The following is a 22,093-nucleotide window of genomic DNA, read 5'->3' on the forward strand; positions in this document are numbered from 1 at the left end:
AGAGGAAGGGAGTTGGCACATGACTCAGTGACAGCCACACACCTGCTGACCAGGAGGCCCCAGGCTTTCCACTTTGGTGCTGACCTCTTGCTCCTTCTGCTGCCTGCCCTCCATAGCAGGGCACCTGGGACAGTGATGTCCATGGATGCTGAGTTCATCTCCAACTGCCCACTGCTGGGCACACCATGGCATTTAGTCTTCCAAAAGCTACAGTGACTTATTAGCCAGAAGAGGCAAAATGGAGCCACAGAGCTCAGGGAGATGTCCAGGTAACTCTGCCCCTGCACCAAGCCCTCCTGTAAACAAGGAGAATACAACACCAGCCTGGGGCAACCCAAGAGCAAAATACAAGTCTGCCTAGGCATGTGGAGAGGGCTCTACCGAGAGAGGGCAGCCAGGCCCTGCAGGAGCCAAGAGATCTTAACTAGGACAGGCCTGGCGTCTCTGTTTTCCCTCCCCATTTAACACTTGCCTTTCCAGGTTAGCTGGCACAGGGTCCACTTTGCTTGCCAGTATATTCCCACTGTATCCTGGCACATAGTAGGTGCTCAATAAATAATTGCTGAATGAGCACCAATCATTCACTCACCTGAAACTACTTATTAAGTCCCTCCTGTGAGCCAGGCATTATGTTAAGAATTGGGGATACAAATAAGTAAAACAGATCTGGCTGCTATCTTTTTGCCAGTAACAAAGATGTCTCCCATTTGGTCAGGAGACATTGGACACATACATTCTACCCCCACTCATCAACTTCACAGTGTGGCCCTGGTTACAGAAATGAGACGAGATCAATAGAGTTTGTTACACAGGTGCTACTCCTCCTTTGGTGGCTCCCAGATCTGTTGAGCACAACTTGTTAACTCAACCGTAATAAAGGTTGAAGTAACAGCCAGAAACCTAAAGCCAACATCAAAAGTAAATTACCCACAAATCTTCAGGTAATTAGCTAATAAGTTTATTGCCATCTCCAAAATGAAGCCATCAAGAGGGACTATGGCAAAAAACAGAAAAAAAAAAATGAAACCGATTATGCATGAAGAAACAGGAATTGGTGGATGCAGACAAATGCCCTCTTGTGTGACTTTGGAGCAAGTCATGCTTGTCCAAAGCCACCAATGTGGGTTGGCGACACCTTGGTGGTCAAAACGTGCATGTTGAAATTACATGCGCTAAGATAACCTGTTCCCAGCCTTCCACCTGTGAAGATGCAGAAGATATTTGAAAGGATCCCAGAGTGGCGGTTCTCTGGTGCAGAGAACAGAGGAGGGAGAAGGTGCACAATCCTGATTTCAACCCTCAGCCTCACAAAGCAGCAACAAAAACAAAAGCACACAACCCTGTCCCCAAACACTCCCCCCCAAGGAGAGCCTGAGCAGTTCCACTCTGTAAACACCAGTTGAAGTCCCACTGTCCCAACTTCACAGTGAGGCCCTGATCACAGGGACAAGGCCAGATGAACAGAGTTTGTCACACAGGTGCCACACCTCCTTTGGTGGCTCTCAGGTCACATGAAGCATTTATTCCAGGGAAAGCCCTGCAAGAAGAAGCTGCAACTTTACACCAGTGTCTCAGCACCTGGCCTGGGGGGGGGGGGTCTCCCTGCAAATGGTGCTAATTCTCAAGCAGACCCCGAGCCTAGGTTTGCCCTTCAAGACTCTGTCAAAAATATTGACGTCCAGGCAGGTTGATTGAGCTTTTGACAGGGTCTTTTCACCAAGAGCATCATTTGAAAAATGGCAAATGTCCAGGTAGGAATGTGTTCCATTAGTGCATTTCTGACATAAGAAAAGTAACACCAACTTGACAAGAATTTGAGAAATTTAATTTCTATTGCTACGAAGCACCAGAATCCTGTTTGAGTGGGTGCTGATGGGTTTATGAGTGTCTCATCGAGTTCAAGTCAGTGTGAGAAATAGCGCCTGAGATTAAGGGGAAGCTGTAACAGGAACTAAGACCCAGTTCTCCAGCCACTGAAATTGTATGGCCTTCCGCTTTCAGGAAAGATGTTTGCTGGCCTGCTTATGGCAGACACACTAGTTCCCTGCAGCCACCCAAGCTTCTCTCCAAGCTCTAAGTGTGCAAGGAGGAAGTGAGGACTGGTGTCTGAAATACCCCATATCTGGAAAACCCAGGGTGACGACTGCTGTGGGGGGGGGGGGGGCTAGCAAGAGGTCTTGGCCTCAGGCTCACTGTGTTGGTCAGTTCTCTGTTATTGTGACAGAATACCTGAGAAAGTCAACCTACAGGAGGAAAGATGTATTTTAGTTCATGGTTTCAGAGGCTTCAGTCTATAGTCACTTGACCCTATCTCCTTAGGCCTATGATGAAGCAGAACCCCATGGTGAATGAGCACAGCAAAGGGAACTGCCCATCTCATGATGGCCAGAAAGCCAAAAGAAAGAGGAAGGGTCTAGGACAAAAAGGTCCTTCAAAAGCACACCCTAGTGACCTCCATCTTCCAACTAGGCCCCACCTCCTAAAGTTTCTACCACCTCCCAACAGGCCATAAAAATGTGAATTTACCAAGGGACAAATCTATTGATGAGGCCAGAGCCCTCATGATCCAATCACTCCCCAAGGCCTCACCTCTGCACACTGCTGTATGGGGAACCAAACCGTCACCATGTGAGTTGGTGGCGGGGAACGTGGGGAATTTCAGATCTACCATGACACCCACCTTCTCTGTGCCAGGCTCCATGCTGGGTATGGTGCCCAGTGTCCTGCCTCAGACCCCCGCAAGATGCACTACCCAGCTAATCCCCCAGGAAGGTCTCTCTTGCACTAACTAACCCATGCTGACTTGGCAGTCACCACAGTGTGCCTCTTCAGTCCAGGGGAATCAAGGGGAAGCCGCTGATGCCAGAGGCCTGACAGCTTCCTCGAAGCTGCTCTCCAATGCCAGTTCTCACAGCAGGGGCATTTGTCTCCCTGAGGGCACAGAGCTCTGCCCAACAGAGCCAGACAAGCTCCCCAATAGTTTTGAATGAGTTTTGAACCCCAGCCCAGCCCTTTCCTGCCAAGAACCCCAGCCCCTCTGTATGGGCACATTCTCACCCCAGACCTGACATCAGCTTCTAGCCAAGCCCCGCCTCCCCACCCACCCCCATCATGATGCAAGGCAGATCTTGCTGCTTGGTCTCCTAGAGACCCTGGGAACTTCCTTCCTTGGTGGCCTATGAAACCACCAGGGGGGATGCAGGACACCCTGAGAGCAGCAGAGTCACAGCAGGAGCTAGAAGGGCCCACAAAGGCCCACCCTTCCTTAGGCATCTGCCCTGCAGGGCTACCAGTAGCTTCTGTACCTTCCTTCTGGTGACTTAGCTCCCCACCAGAGCAGAGAGCTGGCCTGAGACTCATTTGGTGCCCTGCCCTACAGCTGTGTGGGTGGCAGAAGTGAGGGTCAGTGGAGCGTGGTCACTGCACACACTTGGAGTGCCAGCCCCACTAGTTCTAGGTCCTTCCCCCATCATGATGCGAGGCTCACCAGGACAGCAGGGCCCTTCAGCTGGCCCCACCAAGCACCCCCACCGTGAAAGCCGTACCCCTACTCTCTGCAGAAGGTGGGGCGAGGCTGCCCTAACCTGAACCAGGGTTCAGTTGTAATGGGCTTCATTGTCCCAGTAGAATTATCCTCCACCTATTCCCTGATCAGGCTTTGTTGTCAAGGGGATGGAGAGAAGAGAAGCCCTCTCTGTATCTCTGTGGTGGTTGGAAGGGGTTGATCTGCCCGACACATTCTTTCTGTCAGACACTTGATCCCATCCCAACCACCCAGCCCCTGCCTCTGGGATGGTAACAAGCCCAGGCCTGGTGGGTCAATCACCTTTTCCACCCACCTGCTCTCACCGACCACTTCAGGGAAGAATGCAGAAGTCACATCTACCCAGAGTCCCCTATGCTGTTTTACAGAGCTCTCAGGAAATACATGGTCCCTTTCTCTGGATCCCACATGTAAGTCTGGGGACACCACTGGGCATCTTGCAACCACATAGTAATAACCACTACTGAGGGCCAGGGATACCCGCAGCCCCTTCTACCCCCATAGATCTCTTATTATGGTGACTAAGACCACCCTCTTTGTTGGTTTGGGGGTTTTCCCCCTAAGCTAGTTGAGCGTTTCTGAGCATTTCTATTACTTAGGCTTGAATCAGTCCTGACAAATTCTCTAGGGCTCTTTCTATAAGTATCCTTCACCCAATATCTGCCTGAGTATTTCCTTTTGCTAAGGCTTCCGGGTCTCTGAAACATCCCACAGGTCACCTTGCAGTGGGGCTAAAGGAATGAACAGCTTGGAATGGACAAGTGAAAGGTGCCCGGCAGTTATACTCTAATGTCCCAAAATGCAATGAGATGGGGACCCACTGGTACATAATGGTGGAAGGACTGCTCTGAACTCTCCTGCTGAGTCTGTGGGCCATAGGGAGGCACTGATGGCTTTTGAGCAGAGCGGAGGCATACCGTGTTCTGCAAGAGGCAACAGGAGATTTATAGGCATCACGGGCCAATGGAAAAGCGGCCACATGGGAGAGGGATGGGCACCTGGGATGGAGAGGAGGGAGAGCTTTCAGGGGGTGACAGAAGGGAATTTTGGGCAACAATTCGTGCCTCTGCTTGAGGTATCATTCTTATAACCACAGACAAAGAGCAGAGGTAGGTGACACTTAGGGACAGCACTGAAGGGGTCTGCAAGACATCCACTCAGAATCATCAGTTCAGAGGTGCAAAACCTAACCTCAGCATGGATGGGCTCCGGAGCCCTCCCAGACCAATCTCTCATTGAGGCCCAAAGACAGGAAGGGACCTACCAGAGACCATTCAGCTCATCAATGCTGGAGGCCCAGATCCTGTCTCTGCTGGAACCTCAACCTTAATGCCCTCCTGGAAATCACCCCAGGAGCTCAGGTCGTCCTGGTCTTGCCCCCTCACAGGGAAGTAGGGCCTGTGTCCGGAGGGCCCTGAACAGTAAATAATGGGAAGAGTGAATGGAGAAGGTTCAGTAGCCACAAATCTCTTCAGAATTTTAAAGGGAGCTAGGGAATATTGACACAAATTAAATCCAATAAAACATTCATTTAATTAAACTTTAAATGATCCAAATATTTGCTGTTTGGTTAATATTTGTGTAGCTGACAGGAGTGGAATTACGATGGTTCTGTCAGAACACGCACATTCTAATTTTGCATGAGTTTTTCCTGCGCGAAGCGAATGTCTTTGTACATACAAATGATGGGGAATGCAATCAGGGAATGTGTGGCAACCAGCTACCCTCACTGGGGGACTCAAGGGACAGGGAAGGCTTCCAGCTCCCACTTGGATCTGTTTGCTTGTTTGTTTTTAGCCCCATATTCCAGGCTCCTCCAGCATCTTTTCTAAAACTGTTTGAAAGATATGGTCTGGGGGCCACATGAAGGAGGGGATCGATCGTACACTTCACATGGGTCCTATGTGGCATGTGAAGGTCCATTCTTGTAGCCCCAGAACCCTTGCCCACCCTCCACAAGAACTCCCAGCTACCCAGACCCTCTTCCATCTTTTTGTTTTTAAAGAGAGAGAGAGAGAATTTTTTAATATTTACTTTTTAGTTTTTGGCAGGCACAACATCTTTGTTTGTATGTGGTGCTGAGGATCGAACCCGGGCCGCACGCATGCCAGGCGAGCGCGCTACCGCTTGAGCCACATCTCCAGCCCCAGACCCTCTTCCATCTTGGAAGGCAGTTGTTCTCAGGCCTCAGGGTATCACAGAACCCCCTGGGACGCTCACCCCACCTGCTAAGAGTCTGTAGCAGCTACAGACAGAGAGGCAGGACCCAAGTGATGGCAGGTGGTTTGGGAACCACACCTGAGAGGTAGGGCTCTAGGGCTCCCTGTTGGTCCTTCCCTTCTCCTGAGGGAGCTCAAGGACAGAGACAGTATAGGATCCTTTTGAAACTAACCTGACTTCTTCCCAAGCTCCACCTACCCCCTCCCCAGCTGGGTTCCTAGAGAAAGATGCAGCTAAACACTCCCTCCATTAGACAGCCTAGTCCCAGCTGACCACTTCAACAGTCCCTGTTAGAATGTTCTGTGTAAGAAAAATGCATCTCCATGTGTTCACCTCCCGGCTGCCCTCTTGGCTGGCTTCTGGGGGATCAGAGAAACAACTCAGCTGTCCTCTGCTGCCTCTGGTTTCTACTCAAAGACCTCCAGGTCACCCTGTCTGGGGACACTCAGGGCTAAGCTCGGCCCTGCTTATGCTGGTTTGAGCCAGCAGTCTAAAGCCAGGATGCTGCTCCCCACTCAAGCTGGGCCTCCCATGGCCCCCACCCTGTCCCAGCTGCCACGAGTCCCTCTTGAGGCTCAGGGCCCTGGTCTGGAGCCCAGTGTGGTCCTTGAGTGCAGAGGTCCAGAGAACCTCACCACCTAGTTAGTGGGCTCCCCGGAGCCCAAGGGGTTCTGGTTCACAGGTGGGTGGGAAGTAAGCTATGGAGGGAGGGTGCAGCATCCTCCTAGAGCCCCCCCCCCTTGAACCTCCTCCCTTACCCACCCATAGGTCCCTTCTTATTTCCACCATCCTCTGGGACATGAGGGGCATTCCATACCCTTCCAGCTTCCAGAGCAAAGCACCTGACCATCATCCAGTGAGAAAGAAATACCTCTCCACTCAAGAACTCTGGGTTCTCTTCCCCAGAGTCGGCAGCATCTGAACAATTTCAGCAAATTCTTTTTCTCCCACCCCCCGCCCCCCGTATCTCCAAAGCCTGGGTCTTGCTGCAGAGAGGCTGGTACCTTTTCTCTCTTGCCCTGAGCAATAAGCCTCATGATTCAGAGGTGGGAGGGCAGCAAGCAGGACATGATTTAGGAGGGAACTTGAAATGTATCACTTTAATGTTTGTGAAATATTACGCCAGCTGCATCTGCATCCATCACTGGGTGTTTATCTTTCTTCACGTGGCTCCTTCACCGGGAGTCACATTTTTTCCTGTGTGGGATCGCCCCCTCCCCACTAGCCTCTTGGTTCTTCAGCTCCTTTATTTCCATTTTCTCTGTCTTTTATCCAATAAGCATCGATGAAGCACCTAGTGGACCTCTTGCTCATCTTTGTGGACCCAGGGCTGGGCCACTAAACATTGGTGGATGAGGGAAGAAGGGCTTTGCTGCTCTAAATCTGACCTTGGGCACCTGCTTTGAGCTCACTGCCCTGCAGTGCAGTGGACCTGAAGGCCTGCAGCTGCTCTCTCCTTCCCCACCCCACCCCACCCCCGCTCCCCCACACACTGGCAAGAGAGCTGAGCCCAGATGTGCCACCTGCAGTGGTCCTGCTGCCTGGTCACAGCTCACAAATGTCCCGCTGAGTTCTGTAACTCAGCTCCTAACTCTGTGCTTTGTTCCAGGCTTTTTAGAGGACACACCTGTCACGATCGATGGCCCATGTCCCAATAGAATAGTAAGAATAAACAGAGCTCTCGGCATTTTGGCCAGCATCCCAGAATATTCACAGACCCCCAAAACCAGTCTGTCTCCCTCAGCTCATGGCACCTCTGGTTGGTGCGCCAGTCCCCTGGAGTGGGCAGATTTGGAGGAAGAAAGAGGGAGCCAGTCCTCTCAGTGGGCTGTGACTCTCCAGAAACCTGATCTCATTTTTGCATTTGAACAGCCTGAGTTTGATTAATTTTTCACAAATTGTGAAAATTTTAAAAAGCAAATGATGGCAGGGAAATATTTTAGACCCTTCCCATTTGCCTGAGGAATGATCAATCTTAATGCCATTATCAAATGTGAAATAGCAAGAATTAATAATTTGGTCAGCCTGAAATACATTTCAAAAATTTAAAGGCCACAGTGCCTGGTCACAGAACAAAAATCCAAATCCAAGTTTGGCAAATCCTCAGACAGAAACAGACCTTCAAAGGTCAGCCAGTTCATTCCCCAGACTTCAGACAGTGCAACCTTTAAATTGCCCTCAGATGGACGAGCTACCTGTCGGCTCACCCAGCAGACCTTGACTGCCCTTAGCAAGGCTCAGACTTCATTAGGCCAGGGGAGCTCTAAGCGGTGCACCCCACAGCTGGCACCCTGGTCTCTGCATGATGGCCGTGTGGTCCTGGCTGCTAGAATTATTGGATCCACTCACAAATCCATGGCCCAGATGGTTCCCCTGCACATTGGCTGGTTCCTGACCTGTTTTGACTCACAGAGCCTTTTTGGCATTAGACATGAGTCATGGCTGTTCTTCCAGCAAAAGTGCTCCTCTGTACATTTACTAAGCAGGTTATAAACCATTGTCAGGGCCTTTCAACCCCTCTGGGCCACTGACCCTGGGGAAACCCATGGCCGTTCACCTTGGGTTGAGATTCCACACTTTGGACCTCTACCTAACCATCTTCTCCTTTCCCTTTGCAGAAGTGGTTCAGCTCAGCCTCGCCCCAGAGGACAGAATCAGTGTGACTACAGTGACGGTGGGACTGAGCACAGTGCTGACCTGTGCTATCCGTGGAGACCTGAGGCCACCAATTGTCTGGAAGCGCAACGGGCTCACCCTAAACTTCCTGGACTTGGAAGACATCAATGTAAGTTGCCTGGCACTTCCACTGAGCTCAAGGGGACTTCCCAAGAAAGTCAGTTGTGTAGCACACCATGTAACCGTGGCAGGCCAGAGGGTTTCTGTTGAATATCCCACATCGGGTGACTTTCAGACCTATTGTCAGGCTAAAGGTGCCAGAAGAGCTAAGTCCCAGAGAGAATAGAATGAGTGGCGGCCATCAGACAGGCAGCCATGCCCAGGTTGAGAAAAGGGTGCACTGACTAGGGGAGGAACAGCAGGTAGGTCAGGAGGCCCCAGGAGCCTACATTAGCAAAGGCCTGGAGGAAGCCCTAGAATGGGCTGTGGAGAGCAGTGGACTGTGTGGCCTTTCACATCCCTCAGGCAGATGGGCCAGGAGCCAACGGAGAGTAAAATCAAGCAGGAGGCCCTGGAGCAGGAGACAGAAGGTGGCTGGGGGACTTTCGGGGTGGCTCTAGGCCCAACAACTTGGTAGGTGTAGACAGCTGGACCAGGAGAGAAGGGTTGTCCCTGTGGAGGGCAGATGTAAGCCATGGAACCGGGTTGGCTGGAGGGTTGGTGTGGAGGTAGAGGGAAACCAGGCCAGGCTAGAGGGACCTCCTTTGCTGGGCAAGGGAATGAGGCAATGACTTGAGTGGTACTTTTTGGCAGAAGAGAGCAGCTAAGACCACTCAGCTTAACTTGGCCAACAGCAGATGCTATGGAACCAGGAAGCTGAGTTGGGGGTGCCAGGCTCACCCATATCGACTTTGTGACTTTGAGTAATCACCTACTGATTTTTTGATGAATTAATGTATAAGAAAAGCAGCATGAGCAGTACTGCCCTTTCATTGGACTTGAAGAAGTGGAATAATTCAAGTGTATTTATTGGTCTAGATTTGGCACAAGGGCGATGTGACTTCCCAGAAGTTCATGGGAAAGCACAGTGATGTCACCCATGTAGTGAGCTGCCAGGACAGCTGATGGGTGTCGGGTGAAAATAATAGGAATACAATTTTTTAGGCAGAAGAGGGGCTGCACTGGTCTCCGGCTCAGAGGAGCACAGCTGGACCACAGTGAGATGCTCGTGGAGAGTCGTTGGTCCCTGCTAAAATCAGTGAGGAGGTAGGGTACGTCAGAGGGAGCCAACCTAAGCTGTGTGGCCCCATGAGCACACAGAACCAAGGAGTATCCCAAAAGGAGTCTAATTTAGGTTCCTTAGATGAAACACCATCCAGTCAGCAACCCTGCCCCACAATGGAGTGAACCTCCCAACCCTAGGGCCATGCGACATCATGCAGGGACTATAGTCAGCAACCTGCCAGCCACCAGGGATTGCTAATCCCCATGACCTTGAAGGTCTTTCCAATGCTGAGGTTGCTATGTGGGGACAGAGGTCCAGCATGAATTATTGCAGGTACCACCAAAGTTGGGCCTGATACTCTCTACATCCTGGAGATCATGAGGGAAGCCAATGGAAATAGATCACCTTTCTGTAAAGTCCCTCCTGGTCAGAGCTGGCCAGGGAGTACCTTTTCTCTGCCCTTGCCACACTGGGCAGGGTTGTTTCCTGTGATTCCCCACCCATGGACATGCATCCATCTCTGGGCACGCTCAACCTCGTGGGTATTGGATAGGCAGATGCTGCGTGGGCAGAGTCCTTTGTCTTCTAGGTCTGAGATAACTAAGACTTATCTGAGACCTTAGCAAGAAAGTTCAGTGTCCTATTTGTAAGAGTGTGCGTGTGTGTGCGTATGTGTGTCTGTGTGTGTGTGCGCATTGGGGTGCATAAGTTTGAGTATGCAGAATCTCTAGGTGGGGTGCAGCTTTTAAATGCATTTGGCCAGTAGTAATTGATTCAGTACTAGGATAGGGCCACCTGTGACGGTCAGAGTGTCTGTGTGCAATACTTGGTGCTCTATTTAAAGGCATCAGAAATAAAGGCTGAGGCAAAACTCCTCTTAATGTACTTGCCACAGTTAATTAAATTACTTTGAGTGTTTTTCCCCTCCCTCCAACTTGCCTCCAGCACCGACTCAATTGCATTTCTACTTTTCACAATAAGGTTAGCAATTTGGATAATTGTGGGTACAACCAAAGATTAATGGCCCCTCATTACCTCCCAGGAAACACTTGCTGCTCATGGTTGAGTCAGTAGCCTGCAAATACGCAGGAGCCCTGCACTTCTCAGAAATACCCACGTGAGGGTACAGGGCAGTACCTGCCCCACAGGACTCCTCCTCTGACACATGCAGACATACCATAAAACACGCGCAGCACGCACCTCCTCCTGCCTCAAGGAGAGAGGCAGTGCAGCCTGCTACGGAAGGGCACAGGCTCTGGGGTCAAAGGAGCCTGGGTTTAAGTCTCAGCTCTGCCACTTTCTAGTTAAGTAACTCAGCAAGAGCTCTTGACCTGTATTATCTTGATTCCCTCATCTGTGAAATGGGGAGAGATAGCTGTGCCTGACTTACAGGATCCTAGTGAGGATAAAGTGAGAAGATACATGTAGAGTTTTTAGTATGTAATATTCCATAAACACTATATCACTCTCATTATTACTATTATTACTTCATTCATACTGTTGCTGCTGCTGCTGCTGCAAAACAACATTTGCAATACCTTGTAGCCCGAGTCCCCATGAAGCAGCCAGCAGCAACCCAAAGAAGCTCCCAGTCAGGCAGATGTGGCCCTTGGTGAAGCCCAGGGATGACGGCAATACCATCTGTCAACCTTGATCCATTCAGGGAGAGAGACCAGCCACCTCCAGCAAACCCAGAGCCAATCTGGAGCAGCTGCTGGACTTCTCTGAGCCTCTGAAGAAATAGAGGTCATGGTGTCTCCTGGCTTGGTTCCGGAATCTCAGACTAAGTATGTACAAGAAGCACCCAGCTCAGTGCCTGGAGCCCAGAAGGTATTCATCAGTGGCAGCCCCACTTGGGCCAGTGAAGGAAGTAGCCCTAGGAAGAAATCAGGCTGAAGAGAGCTAGATCCAGGGTCCTCAAGAATCATGGGGTATTTCTGAAGCAAGAATTAATCAAGGGAGCCAGGCACAGTGGCCCACAACTATAATCCCAGCAGCTTGTGAGCCTGAGACAGAAAGATCACAAGTTCAAGGCCAGCCTCAGCAACTTAAAGAGTTCCTAAGCAACTTAGGGAAACCTTATCTTAAAATAAAAAATTAAAAAGGCCGGGAATGTGGCTCAGTGGTTAAGGGTCCCTGAGTTCTATCCCAGGTACAAAAAAAAAAAATTAATCAAGGGCAAACAGCCCAGGAGGGCAACCCTGGTGGAGCAGAGATTCCAGGATTGATGGGACTCCTAGAGTCCATTAGCCTGTGGTATCTCCCAGAAGAGATGAAGTACAATCACCCACGCTGTAATTACTGAGTGCCACACAAACACAGCTTCGAACAGGGGAAGCAGATCAGCCTTCAAAACCCGAGGCAGAGAGATTAGAGAGCACAAAGAGGTGTGGGCCTCCTTTCTTTGTCATTTGTATGAGACATCTTGATTGGCAACAAAATATTAATCACTTTTTCACTACTCCCTTAATGAGACGCTTTCATGGGCAACAAAATATTAATTTGTCTTGTCTTATCTGTTAAGAATTCTGGTAATGAATTCAGTCACAGAGCTATTACAGAATGCCATCCTAATGACACATGTAATTAAACTTTTCTGACTTGCAAACATCAAAGATGCCTTGAGCATCAGAATAATATTTGATCAGAAAGTAAATGGACCCCCTCTAGCCCAAAGCGAGTAAGAGCACTCTGCTCACATTCTGCAGTGAGCCACATTGGTGTCAGAAGCACTTAGGAGTCACCTGATCCTGTGCATGCCTGTCCAGATGGTGAAGACAGGGAGACATTCTTTGGACTGATTCACTTACTAAATGCTGCAGGACCACAGAGCAAAAACACTGTCCCCAGCCTCCAGTGGAACCAGACTTCCATGAATCCCTGTTCTAAGAGTGGTAAAGGGGGGCTGGTTTAGCTGGGGCCTCAGAACATGAAAGGTCTAAGTGTCGCATAAAGAGTCGTGGTTGCCAGACACAATGGCTGATGCCTGTAATCCCAGAGGCTTGGGAGGCCAAGTCAGGAGGATCACAAATTCAAGGACAGCCTGGGCAACTTAGCAAAACCCTGTCTCAAAATTTGAAAAATCAAAAGAGTTGGGTGGGGGCGGGTAACTTAATGGTAAACCACAAAAAAAAAAAGTGGGGGAAGGGTCTTTGTTGTTTGCCTGTGGCCAAAGGGAGCCACAGATTCTTGATCAGAAAATGACATGGTCAAATGTGGGGGCTATAAGTGTACCAAACTTCTTCCAGCATAAGATTAAATACTGCCTCCAAGAAGGATTCTGAATAATGTGGGACCCAGATCTGAGGGGAGCCCTGCTGGTGCTCTTGGGTCATCCTTTTCTAACTTCCCCCAAGGCACCCAGGAGTGGAGCAGTGCCCAGGGTTCCCACAGCTCCTGCTGAAGTTCCCCTCCAGGTAGTCAAGGCTCAGGTCACAGTGTCTTTGCCTTCTTAAGATTGTGGGAAGTCCAGCCTGGATCTGGTGTGCTTTGCCAGAATGCCCGAGCCACCATGTTACATCCTGGCCAGCTTGCAGGAGAGAAACCAAAACCAGCACACAGCCTTAGGGACTCACCGAACAAAGCTCCAAAAGATGGGCGCTCCCAGCAGAGGCAGCGGCCCAGGCCAGCGAGCTGCAGCCTCTCACAATGGCTCTCAGGATTATGACACTTCCTTCTGTTTGCTTGATGAGAAATCAATAGTTTCTGCTCATGTGGCTTGTTTCCCAGAGCTGACAAAGTGCAGTCTATAATTGTTTACTTCCTAGTCAACTGTTGGCTTCTTTATTGAAGTAGCTGGACATGTTTCCACTTGCTTGTGCCCCCTACCACACCTCGGTCCTCAGGAATCAAGGCCGCTGCCCCCACTGTCCCCAGAACCTAAGCCAGAATGACCAGCAACAGCACCCCGAGCTCTGCTTATCCTGAGCTTGGGCCAGGCTGCCCTCCAGGAATGTGTCTGACAAAGCAAGAGGCCTCAGTCCCCAATCCCAGTCATGGAGCCCCCACAAGCCCTCTGTCTGTGGGCACCAGAAGCCAATGGCCCTGTTGCATTGGCCTGCAGGCCCTTCTCTGCTCAAATGTCACAGCCCTATGTCAGGGAGAGACATATACTGCCAATGACAGGCCCGTGACAGGGAGCTTATCCTCAGGGAGAATTCTCTGGACACACCTATCTTGGGAAGTTGGAAGCTGCCTCCTATTGTAGGTATCCAATCAGAAATGGGACCTGCATTGTACTTTCCCAACCCTGAGTTCTGCAGATCTGTAGTAAGGAAGGCCCTGTGGGCCCTGTGGGACATCCCAAGTGTGCATCTCACTTTCTCACCTGGACCAGAGAGCAGAACAATACCTCACTCTTCCCCTACCTGCCTCATCTTCTGCAAGCTCAGAGTCAGGTTTTGAGGCTTCTCCTCCTACCTGGTCCCAGAGTGCCAAGTTCTGCTCTGGTCAGTTCCCAGCATCACTTCATCCCTGACCACAAGTCCACAAGGCACACAGGGTTAAAAAACTCAGAAGAGTGGATGAGTTGGCCCAGAAGTCTATAGCCAGCCTCCTCACCCCACAGGCGCTATCTGGGTTCCTTGCTCAAGGCCAGCAACACCTAGCGCCCAGACTTACCATGTCTTTACACTGAGGCTGCCTCCACCTGCTTCCTGCAAAAGTACTGCAGTGCCCAGGCCCATGCCACATGCATCCTCTCAGATGTGGGGTGTGTGGCATTGGGCTCTGGCCTTTGGTCCCACTAAGCAGCACACCTTAAGACCAACACGTGGAATTGTTTGGCCAAGATATTCTCAGGGAGAGGAAACATTTTTCTATAGTATTCTTTATTTAGGGAGGGGAAAAAAGACCTACCACACACTCAGAATATTTCAAATAACTTGAAAGAGCCACTCTGTTTTGTGTGTGTGCGTGTGTGTGTGTGTGTGTGTGTGTGTGTGTGTGTGTGTTTCCTTCACTGAATCTCGTTGTTTGGGGCTTTCAAACATCAGCAGGCAGAGCACAGTGATAAAAGCAGAAGCACAAAGCCCATTAAGAGAAAGTATCTGTGGCATTGTTTGAAGGGTGTGTTAAAAGGTTCACTTTTCCCCATGCCTAAATGGTGTGAGAGGGAGAACAAATGATTCTAAGGAAACATATGCTTTCCGCAAGTGCTTCTTTGGAAGTGAGTTATTAAAAAGACCAAAAGAAAATGATTTAGGAGCTCATGACTCATTTAATTTTTATTGTCTTTATATGAACCAGTCATGAATCCATTGTAAAAAGATGAGAGGCGTTTGATTAGCATGGAGAGCTGTTTGCAACTCGATAGACGGTGGTTGTAGGTTCTGCATTAAAATTGTCTCATTAAACGCCTGGGTACATTTTGTTTTAAAATCTTAGAAAACACTATGCTTGGAGCTCTTACAGGCCATGACCATTTCTCTCCACTTGTTTTGAAGACCTGGTGGCATCTAAACCTCCATTCTTTTTGAGCTTCAGATGAGTTCAAACCAATAGGAGTGTTGTTCATTGTGATCCAGGGGACGGGATCCCAGGTCTGGGGTATACAGGCCTGTGGAACATGGAGGAACAAGTCTGCCCCAGGAGACCTCCTCTGGCTTTTGCTTTCTGGATGGCTTCCTCAAGGTCATCTCTTTCCATCTTAGTGCTACCTTCAGGACCTGTGTTCAGTGATGACTTCTGGCCCTATGTGTAAGGTGCAGGTCCCTCTGGAAGGTTCTGACTCAGATTTTAGACCCTGAATGCACAACCTGAGCCTCTCTGCCTCCCTCCAGAAGCCCAGCCAGTGGAGGAGGCCGATCAGCACCTACCTTACTCTTCAGAATTGGAGCCTACCTCTCCAAGGGTCCCCTCTTCCTACTAAGGAAAAGAGCCTGCAGCCCCTGAGCCATGCCGAGCCCATCCCCTGCCCATCGCCTCCTTCCCTGCCTCCCGTGCTGCAATCGTCATCCTTATGCAGCCTCTTTGCACATTTGCCTAAGTGGATCCTTGGCCAAAGAGAAGTTCTTTGAAGTGGCACATTTTCAGAGTTGACAGAGAGTACCAAATATCCCCCCAAAAAGGTTGCACCAATTTATACCCCTTCTAGCAGTGTAGAAGATTTTAAACAACAGGTCAGGAGAAAATTCCTGATTGAAAGGCTTCTTGGTCCCTCAAATAAGCCATAGAAGGAAATTCAATCAAAACCTCACTGAAATGTTTCAGAGGCAGTCAAGAGTTGGCTGTCAGTCATGTGTGTGGTCCAGGTCAGAGCCAAGAGCTGGTACCCTCATAAGCCCTTCTGGCCTGAGAATTCCTGATCCAGGCTTCCCTGGGAGGAGGGATGCAGATGGAAGCAACAGGTTCAAGGGGGTCCAGAACTTGAGTTGACGGCTGCCATGCAGCCTGGTGGCCTGACACTGGGCCATTGGCCAAGAATCCAAAAGCTATACAGGAATTCAAGCCTGTGCTTCATCAGAGGGCCCCAATTGCCACTACCTATACCTCATGACACTCTGGAGTCCTAACCAGACAAGTGGTCTCTGATCTCTGATCTCTGAGACTGAACGAGCTGAGTGCCCAAAACAACATCTTGCTTTGCACCTTCAATTGCAAGGGTCTGGGCACCTGTGTGCACCTGGATGCACAGGGATGTCCCTACATGTGGAATTTCAGCACCCAAAATTGGAGAGTTTCCATTGACCTCTCAATGTCAATGACTTGCTAGAAAGACCCATAGAACTAACTCACTGAAACTTGTTATCTTCACTGTTAACCGTTTTATTATGGAGAAAGAAAACAAATTAAAATCAGTCGAGGGAAGAAGCCAATTGGGTGGAGTCCAGGAGGGTCCCTAATATGGACCCTCCATTGTCTTCTCCCAGTGAAGCTGTGGGGCATGTTACTTTCCCAGCATCAGTGTGTGACCAGATCTTGGGGAGCTCAAGCAGGCCTTAGCGTCCAGAGTTGTTTTGTGCTCTTGTGTTGTTGTTGTGTTGTGTTGTTGTTTTCTAGAGCTTCATCACACTCTACTGACATGGCCTAACTTTAGAAATCTGCAGGATTGATTTTCTATGGCTTTGAAGTTCCCAAGCAAAGACTCCCATGAGACAGGACATTCCAGTGGTTTAGAGCACACCGCCCAGTAGCTGAGGGCAAAGGCCAGCCATGCCTTTAAATATCATTAATTCTTTGCTCTCCTTGCTCTCAGGAGTGTGCTCCAGAGGCAGCACATTCAGTTAACACACCACCATTCAGTCAGTAAATGATAACCAAGCTCCAGTTATGTGGCATGAATCTTGCTGGAGACAACACAGTGATACACAGAGATGAGGTGCTCACAATCATGGGGAGAGCCTGACAACCTAGACCAGCAGTCACCAAGTCAGCCAGGGACACATGCCCTTAAGTCCTGGAGAAGACTGAAGCTGTCACACAGGGTCTTCTCACATGTCTCTGACCCCCTACTCCTGGGTCTGAGCCTGGAATGAACAGGAAAGGTCCACACTGAGTTGCTCACGCTGCCCACAGTTACTTTCCCCTGGGGGTCCAGATGGCTACCTAGGAAATCACTGCAGGTTTCAAAGATGTATGTTGAAGAGTGAACCCAGGAATGTTTAACCATGGAGCCACATCCTCAGCCCTTTTTATTTTTTTATTTTGAGACAGGATCTCACTAAGTTTCTTAAGGCCTTGCTAAGTTGCTGAGACTGACCTCAAACTTGTGATCCTCCTGCCTCAGCCTCCTGAGTCACTGGGATTACAGGCATATGCCATCATACCTGGCAATTTCTTTTTTTTTCTTTTTTTTTTTTTAAGAGGACTCTACTCTGAGCAAGAGAACTCGGTCTACAGGTCTTTACAGAGTAGCAAGTGTGTCCTCTGAGGGAATGGAAGGAAATGGGCTGCATAGGAACCCTGACATCAGTCAGGTGATCAGCTATAGTGAGCCAGGTGGTTAGCATGTGTGGGTACTCACACGTGCGCATGCTCATGTTAACTGCAGGTGTCCATGTGAATGTATGTGTGTGTGCTCACTGATTCATGCATGTGGTCCCAGGTTGGTCTGGATTGTGGCTACACATGCTCAGGTCAATGCAGGTGTCTCTGAGTACTGGCACTGTGGAGGTGCTACTTATCACTCAGTATGGGCGTCCACAGTGTTCAGCTATTTGTGCAGATAAGATGCCCAAGTGCGTGACATTCTAGGGATCAGAATCAAGCCAGTTCAGGAAAGAGGCCCCCTTCACTTCCTCCTCCCAAAAGGTATCCAGGGGTGCTCCTGGAAAGAGCAGAGTTGGAAAAGCTCTGAAGAAATATCTCTCTGAGTTGAGTTTTAACTTGACATTGACAATATTGTTCACTTAAATTGTAACATCTCTCTGGAGTCCTTGTGTTTAACACTGAGTCACTAAATATTCAGCATTGCTGGCTCATTTTCATATTATTTATACCTAACTCTCATGTGTCACCATGACAGCGTCCCCTAGCTCATCTCTGCTTAACTATTGTTTAATACTTAAGTCTCACTTAATTACTTTCTTTAATAGTGACAGATACTAAGAAAATAACTTTTGAAAAGACGAAAGCCATATCTTTAAGTAAAATTGTCTCCTTCCAAAAAAATAGATGTGCATCAATACAAAGAATGGTCTAATCTGGCATCTGTTTATTTCTGGAAGTAACCCTGATTTGCTAATACATTTCTATGTGTCAGAGAAAAAAAAGTTATCCATAAAAAGACAATTACAGCGATGCAATCAAGCATTGATAGTAACATTCAGACACATCTCAAAGAACATTTGGAAGAGGAAGAATTGCAGGTTTAGTTTTATGTAGCTTCTTATAAATCAATTTTTAAAGTAATTCTCTCACCTCCAATGAAGTAAATTTGATTTCTGTAGCCAGTATTCATATCCAGAAAACAATAAGCACTTTGTTCTATAATTACGTGATGCCTATGGTTTTAGCCCAGAGACATTATTTTATTTATTACAGAGTGAGATTCTCCCCAGAGTCTACACCATGGGCTGGTAATACATTCGGTGCTCACAGAAGAGCCATAAGGCAGCCAGCAGCTCCTTATGTCCTCACAGAGCCAACACCTGACCCTCAGCACCTGGCTGATTACCCAAGAGGCAGGCCTCCGCTCCAGAGGAATGGGGATTTGTGCCAGAGAAACAGATGGAGGCCAGGTGCAGTGGCGCATGTCTATTATCTCAGCTGTTTGGGAAGCTGAGGCAGGAGGATTGCAAGTTCAAAGCCAGCTTGGGTAACTTAGCAAGACCTTGTCTCAAATAGAAAGTGGGGGGAGATGTAGATCAGTGCTAGAGCGCTTGCCTAGCATGGGTAAGGCCCTGGGTTCCATCACCAGTATGACAAAAATAAAAAAGAAGAAAAGCAGAAGTTAAGGGACTCCATTAGAGATGCAGCAAGTCATCAGTGAGGTCTGGGCACTGTGCAAGAGCTTCCCGTCTCTCTCTACTGCTCTGAGCAGAGCCTTCTCTTCAGTTCATCCCAGCTGCCCTGGCCTGAGGAAGGCAGAAAAACCATGAGTCCCTCTAAGAGCTGCAGGCTGGAGAAGCAGACAGGGCAGGGAGGTGAGGACAAGACCTGAGACCAGTCCTCTGCTTTCCTAGCAGCGCCCTTGCTTTGATCCTACATTACTGGGCCATATTTAGATGGATGGGAAGGTAAGAGGTGGGCACCTGGGTTGTCAAAGCAAAGAGCCAGAGCCAGACACAATCTCTGCAGAAAGCCTAGTTGAGCGCCCTACTATCCATTCAACAACTATTTGTTGAGGACCCACTGTGCGCCAGAGGACACAGCAGTGAACACAGAGCCCAAGACTCCCTCTTCCCCCACGGGGCTGGGTTCTAGTCGGGGAGGCAGATGGTGAATGAGATAAACACAGAGCACTGAATGCTGAGTGGCAGTGGGTGACAGGAAGAAAAATGAAGCAGCAAGGGAGATGGGGATGTTGAGGGAGAGGCCAGGTAAAGGTTAAGCACACTTGAAGAAAAGGGAGACAGACAGACAGCCATCAGGGAGGAGAGGGCAGGAAGTGGAAAGTTCCTGAGGGGAGCTCATTCTGGCACTCTAGAGCAATGGCTAGGGGAGAGTGGCCAGAGAGGGGCTGGGCAGGTCCTCACTGGCTGTGACCTGAGCCAGGATCTGGACAAGGAAGTCCACAATCTCGTATTATTTGCTTGGAAAGGAACTTTCTGGTGCTGTCCAGGAAGGAGACTCTCAGGGTGCTGGCAGTAGGCAGTGGAGGTAATCAGAGAAAGAGACTCAGAAAAACAATTAAATAAAATAATCAAAAATTTTAAAATATATAAATACATGTTTATAAATAAATGTATATGTACACATACACACAGGATTGAACCTAGGGGTGCTTTAATACTGCCCTACATCCCTAGTCCTTTTTTTTTATATACCTTTATTTTATTTACTTATTTTTATGCGGTGCTGAGGATCGAACCCAGGGCCTCCCACATGCTAGGCAAGCACTGTACCGCTGAGCTACAACCCCAGCCCCCTAGTCATTTTTATTATTTATTTTGAGACCGGGTCTTGCTAAGTTGCCACAGCTGGCCTCAAACTTGTTATCCTCCTGCCTCAGCCTTCCGAGTCACTGGGATTACTGGTGTGCACCACCACACCCAGCTCAAAATGTCTTTTCAAGGGGAGCCCTGCTAAATCACCTCAGGGGAATGGGTTTTTATTTTGTCTTCTGCCTTTGGGTAATCCCTGGGGATTAACCAAGGCCATGTACAGCCATCCCTCAGTATCCACAGGGGATTGATTACCCAGAGAATTTCAAAACCTCTGAATGCTTGAGTCCTTTGTATAAAATGGCATAGTATTTGCATATAACCTCCACACATCTTCCCACATACTTTAAATCAGCTCTAGATGACTTATACTACCTGGCACAATGTAAATGGTGTATAAATGGCTGTTACACTGTACTCTTTAGGGAATATGGACATGAAAAAAAAAAGCTGCACAGACATCATTTTCTTCTGAATATTTTCCATCCATCCATGGTTGGTGGAATCTGCAGACAAGGAACCAATGAAGATGGAGAGTCAACTCTATGTCAAGTTCTGGCTCATATTAACCTCTTAAAGGCTATGTGTTGGTTATCATTCTCAGGGTGTCTCAGGGGACACCAGCCTTGGAGCCACCACCTCACCCAGGCTACTTCCGAGGAATCTGTGGTCCATGTGACCAGCAACTCCAACAAGGTGGCAGGGGCTGCCAGAGCCTGAAGTTGGCTTCAGGACCCCTCACAGAAAGAGGGCCCATGGGTGTGGAGACTCAGGAAGGCAGTGTGGAGAGGGAATGCCAACAGCCCGCACCAGACTCCCTGCCAACAGCTCTGGTTCTGCCCTTAGGAGAGAGTCTGCCCTGGGTCAGCCATGTGGGGCACTGAGGAGTTTCCAAGCCACTCACCGCTTCTCCAGGGTGGGGGCTGTCCCTGGCCTCCCGGCCCTTTGTCAAGATGCCAGCCATCCACCGCTGAGGCTTCAAGCAAAGTACATTTTCCTAGAGACTTACTTAGATTTTGACACAGGAAACAGCTTAGACTAGAAATATGTCGTCCCAGCATTGACTAGCCATTAACTTTTCATAAGCAACTCAGGTATGAAGCCTTTATGGCTCTGTTATGACACAGGACAAATCAGCTATCTGCTGTTTTATTTTATTATTGAGGCTTCCACAGAATGCTGGGAATGGGGCTCTTTTCAGCAAAGTGATGTTTCACAGCCCACTGGCAGGGTTCCGGCAGAGCCCTCTCCAATACTGTTCTCCTCCAGGAGAAGGGAGTCGCAGGGGGTTGGCTTTCTTTGTCCCCAATGCTGAAAGGAGGTTGTGTGTGTCCACTATTGACCTTCCCACCTCCCCACTGCCATGCACCTCTCTTTTGCCTACAACTCTTACTTGTGCTAAAACTTCTTTAAATGAACTTGTGATGGTTGTGCTGGGCCCTCAAGGGTGTGAGCCACGGAGAACGTCATCCTTTCAGGGGGGCAGAAGTGTACGTATTAACGAAAGACCCTCAGAGCTGCCCAGCGCTGCTCACGCATGACCCTTGGGCACAGAAGCCAATGGCCTTCTTCTTTTCTGCCACCAAAATGCTTCTGTGAAAGAAGGGAGCTCTGAAAGGGCAAGGGGAACAGCAGGAGTGATGGTTTGGTGTTTGCTCCAGGGGTCAAGAGGATTTTTGCATCTTCTGTTAGTAATGAGAGGAAAAATAACTTTCCCTGTGTATGTCGTGCTTCTCACGTGAGGAAATACACGCACATGCCTTCTCTTGCTGGGGAACACATGTTGTCCACACTTACAGGTGGAGAAACCAAAGCCCCAGAGGCACTAGGGGACATTTGTTCAATGGCAAATCCAAACCAAACCCTGCGTCTCCTGAGTCCAGGCACTGGGCTTCCCCATCTCTCCCCATGTCCAACACCGTTCGGCCCTTTCTCTCACCCATG

General features: G+C 49.2%; 1 protein-coding gene across 1 annotated transcript in view; it reads left to right on the top strand.

Moving 5' to 3' along the window:
* Positions 1 to 22,093, top strand: part of Fstl4 (follistatin like 4) — a 400,452-nt gene that overhangs the window by 340,013 nt on the left and 38,346 nt on the right. The window contains exon 7 of the mRNA XM_026400193.2: positions 8,383 to 8,549. Within this exon, the coding sequence (XP_026255978.2) occupies positions 8,383 to 8,549 (167 nt within the window). The remainder of the gene's footprint in view (positions 1 to 8,382; positions 8,550 to 22,093) is intronic.

This window comes from Urocitellus parryii, chromosome 1 (genome assembly GCF_045843805.1).
Source record: "Urocitellus parryii isolate mUroPar1 chromosome 1, mUroPar1.hap1, whole genome shotgun sequence".
NCBI classification, from domain to species: Eukaryota; Metazoa; Chordata; class Mammalia; order Rodentia; family Sciuridae; genus Urocitellus; species Urocitellus parryii.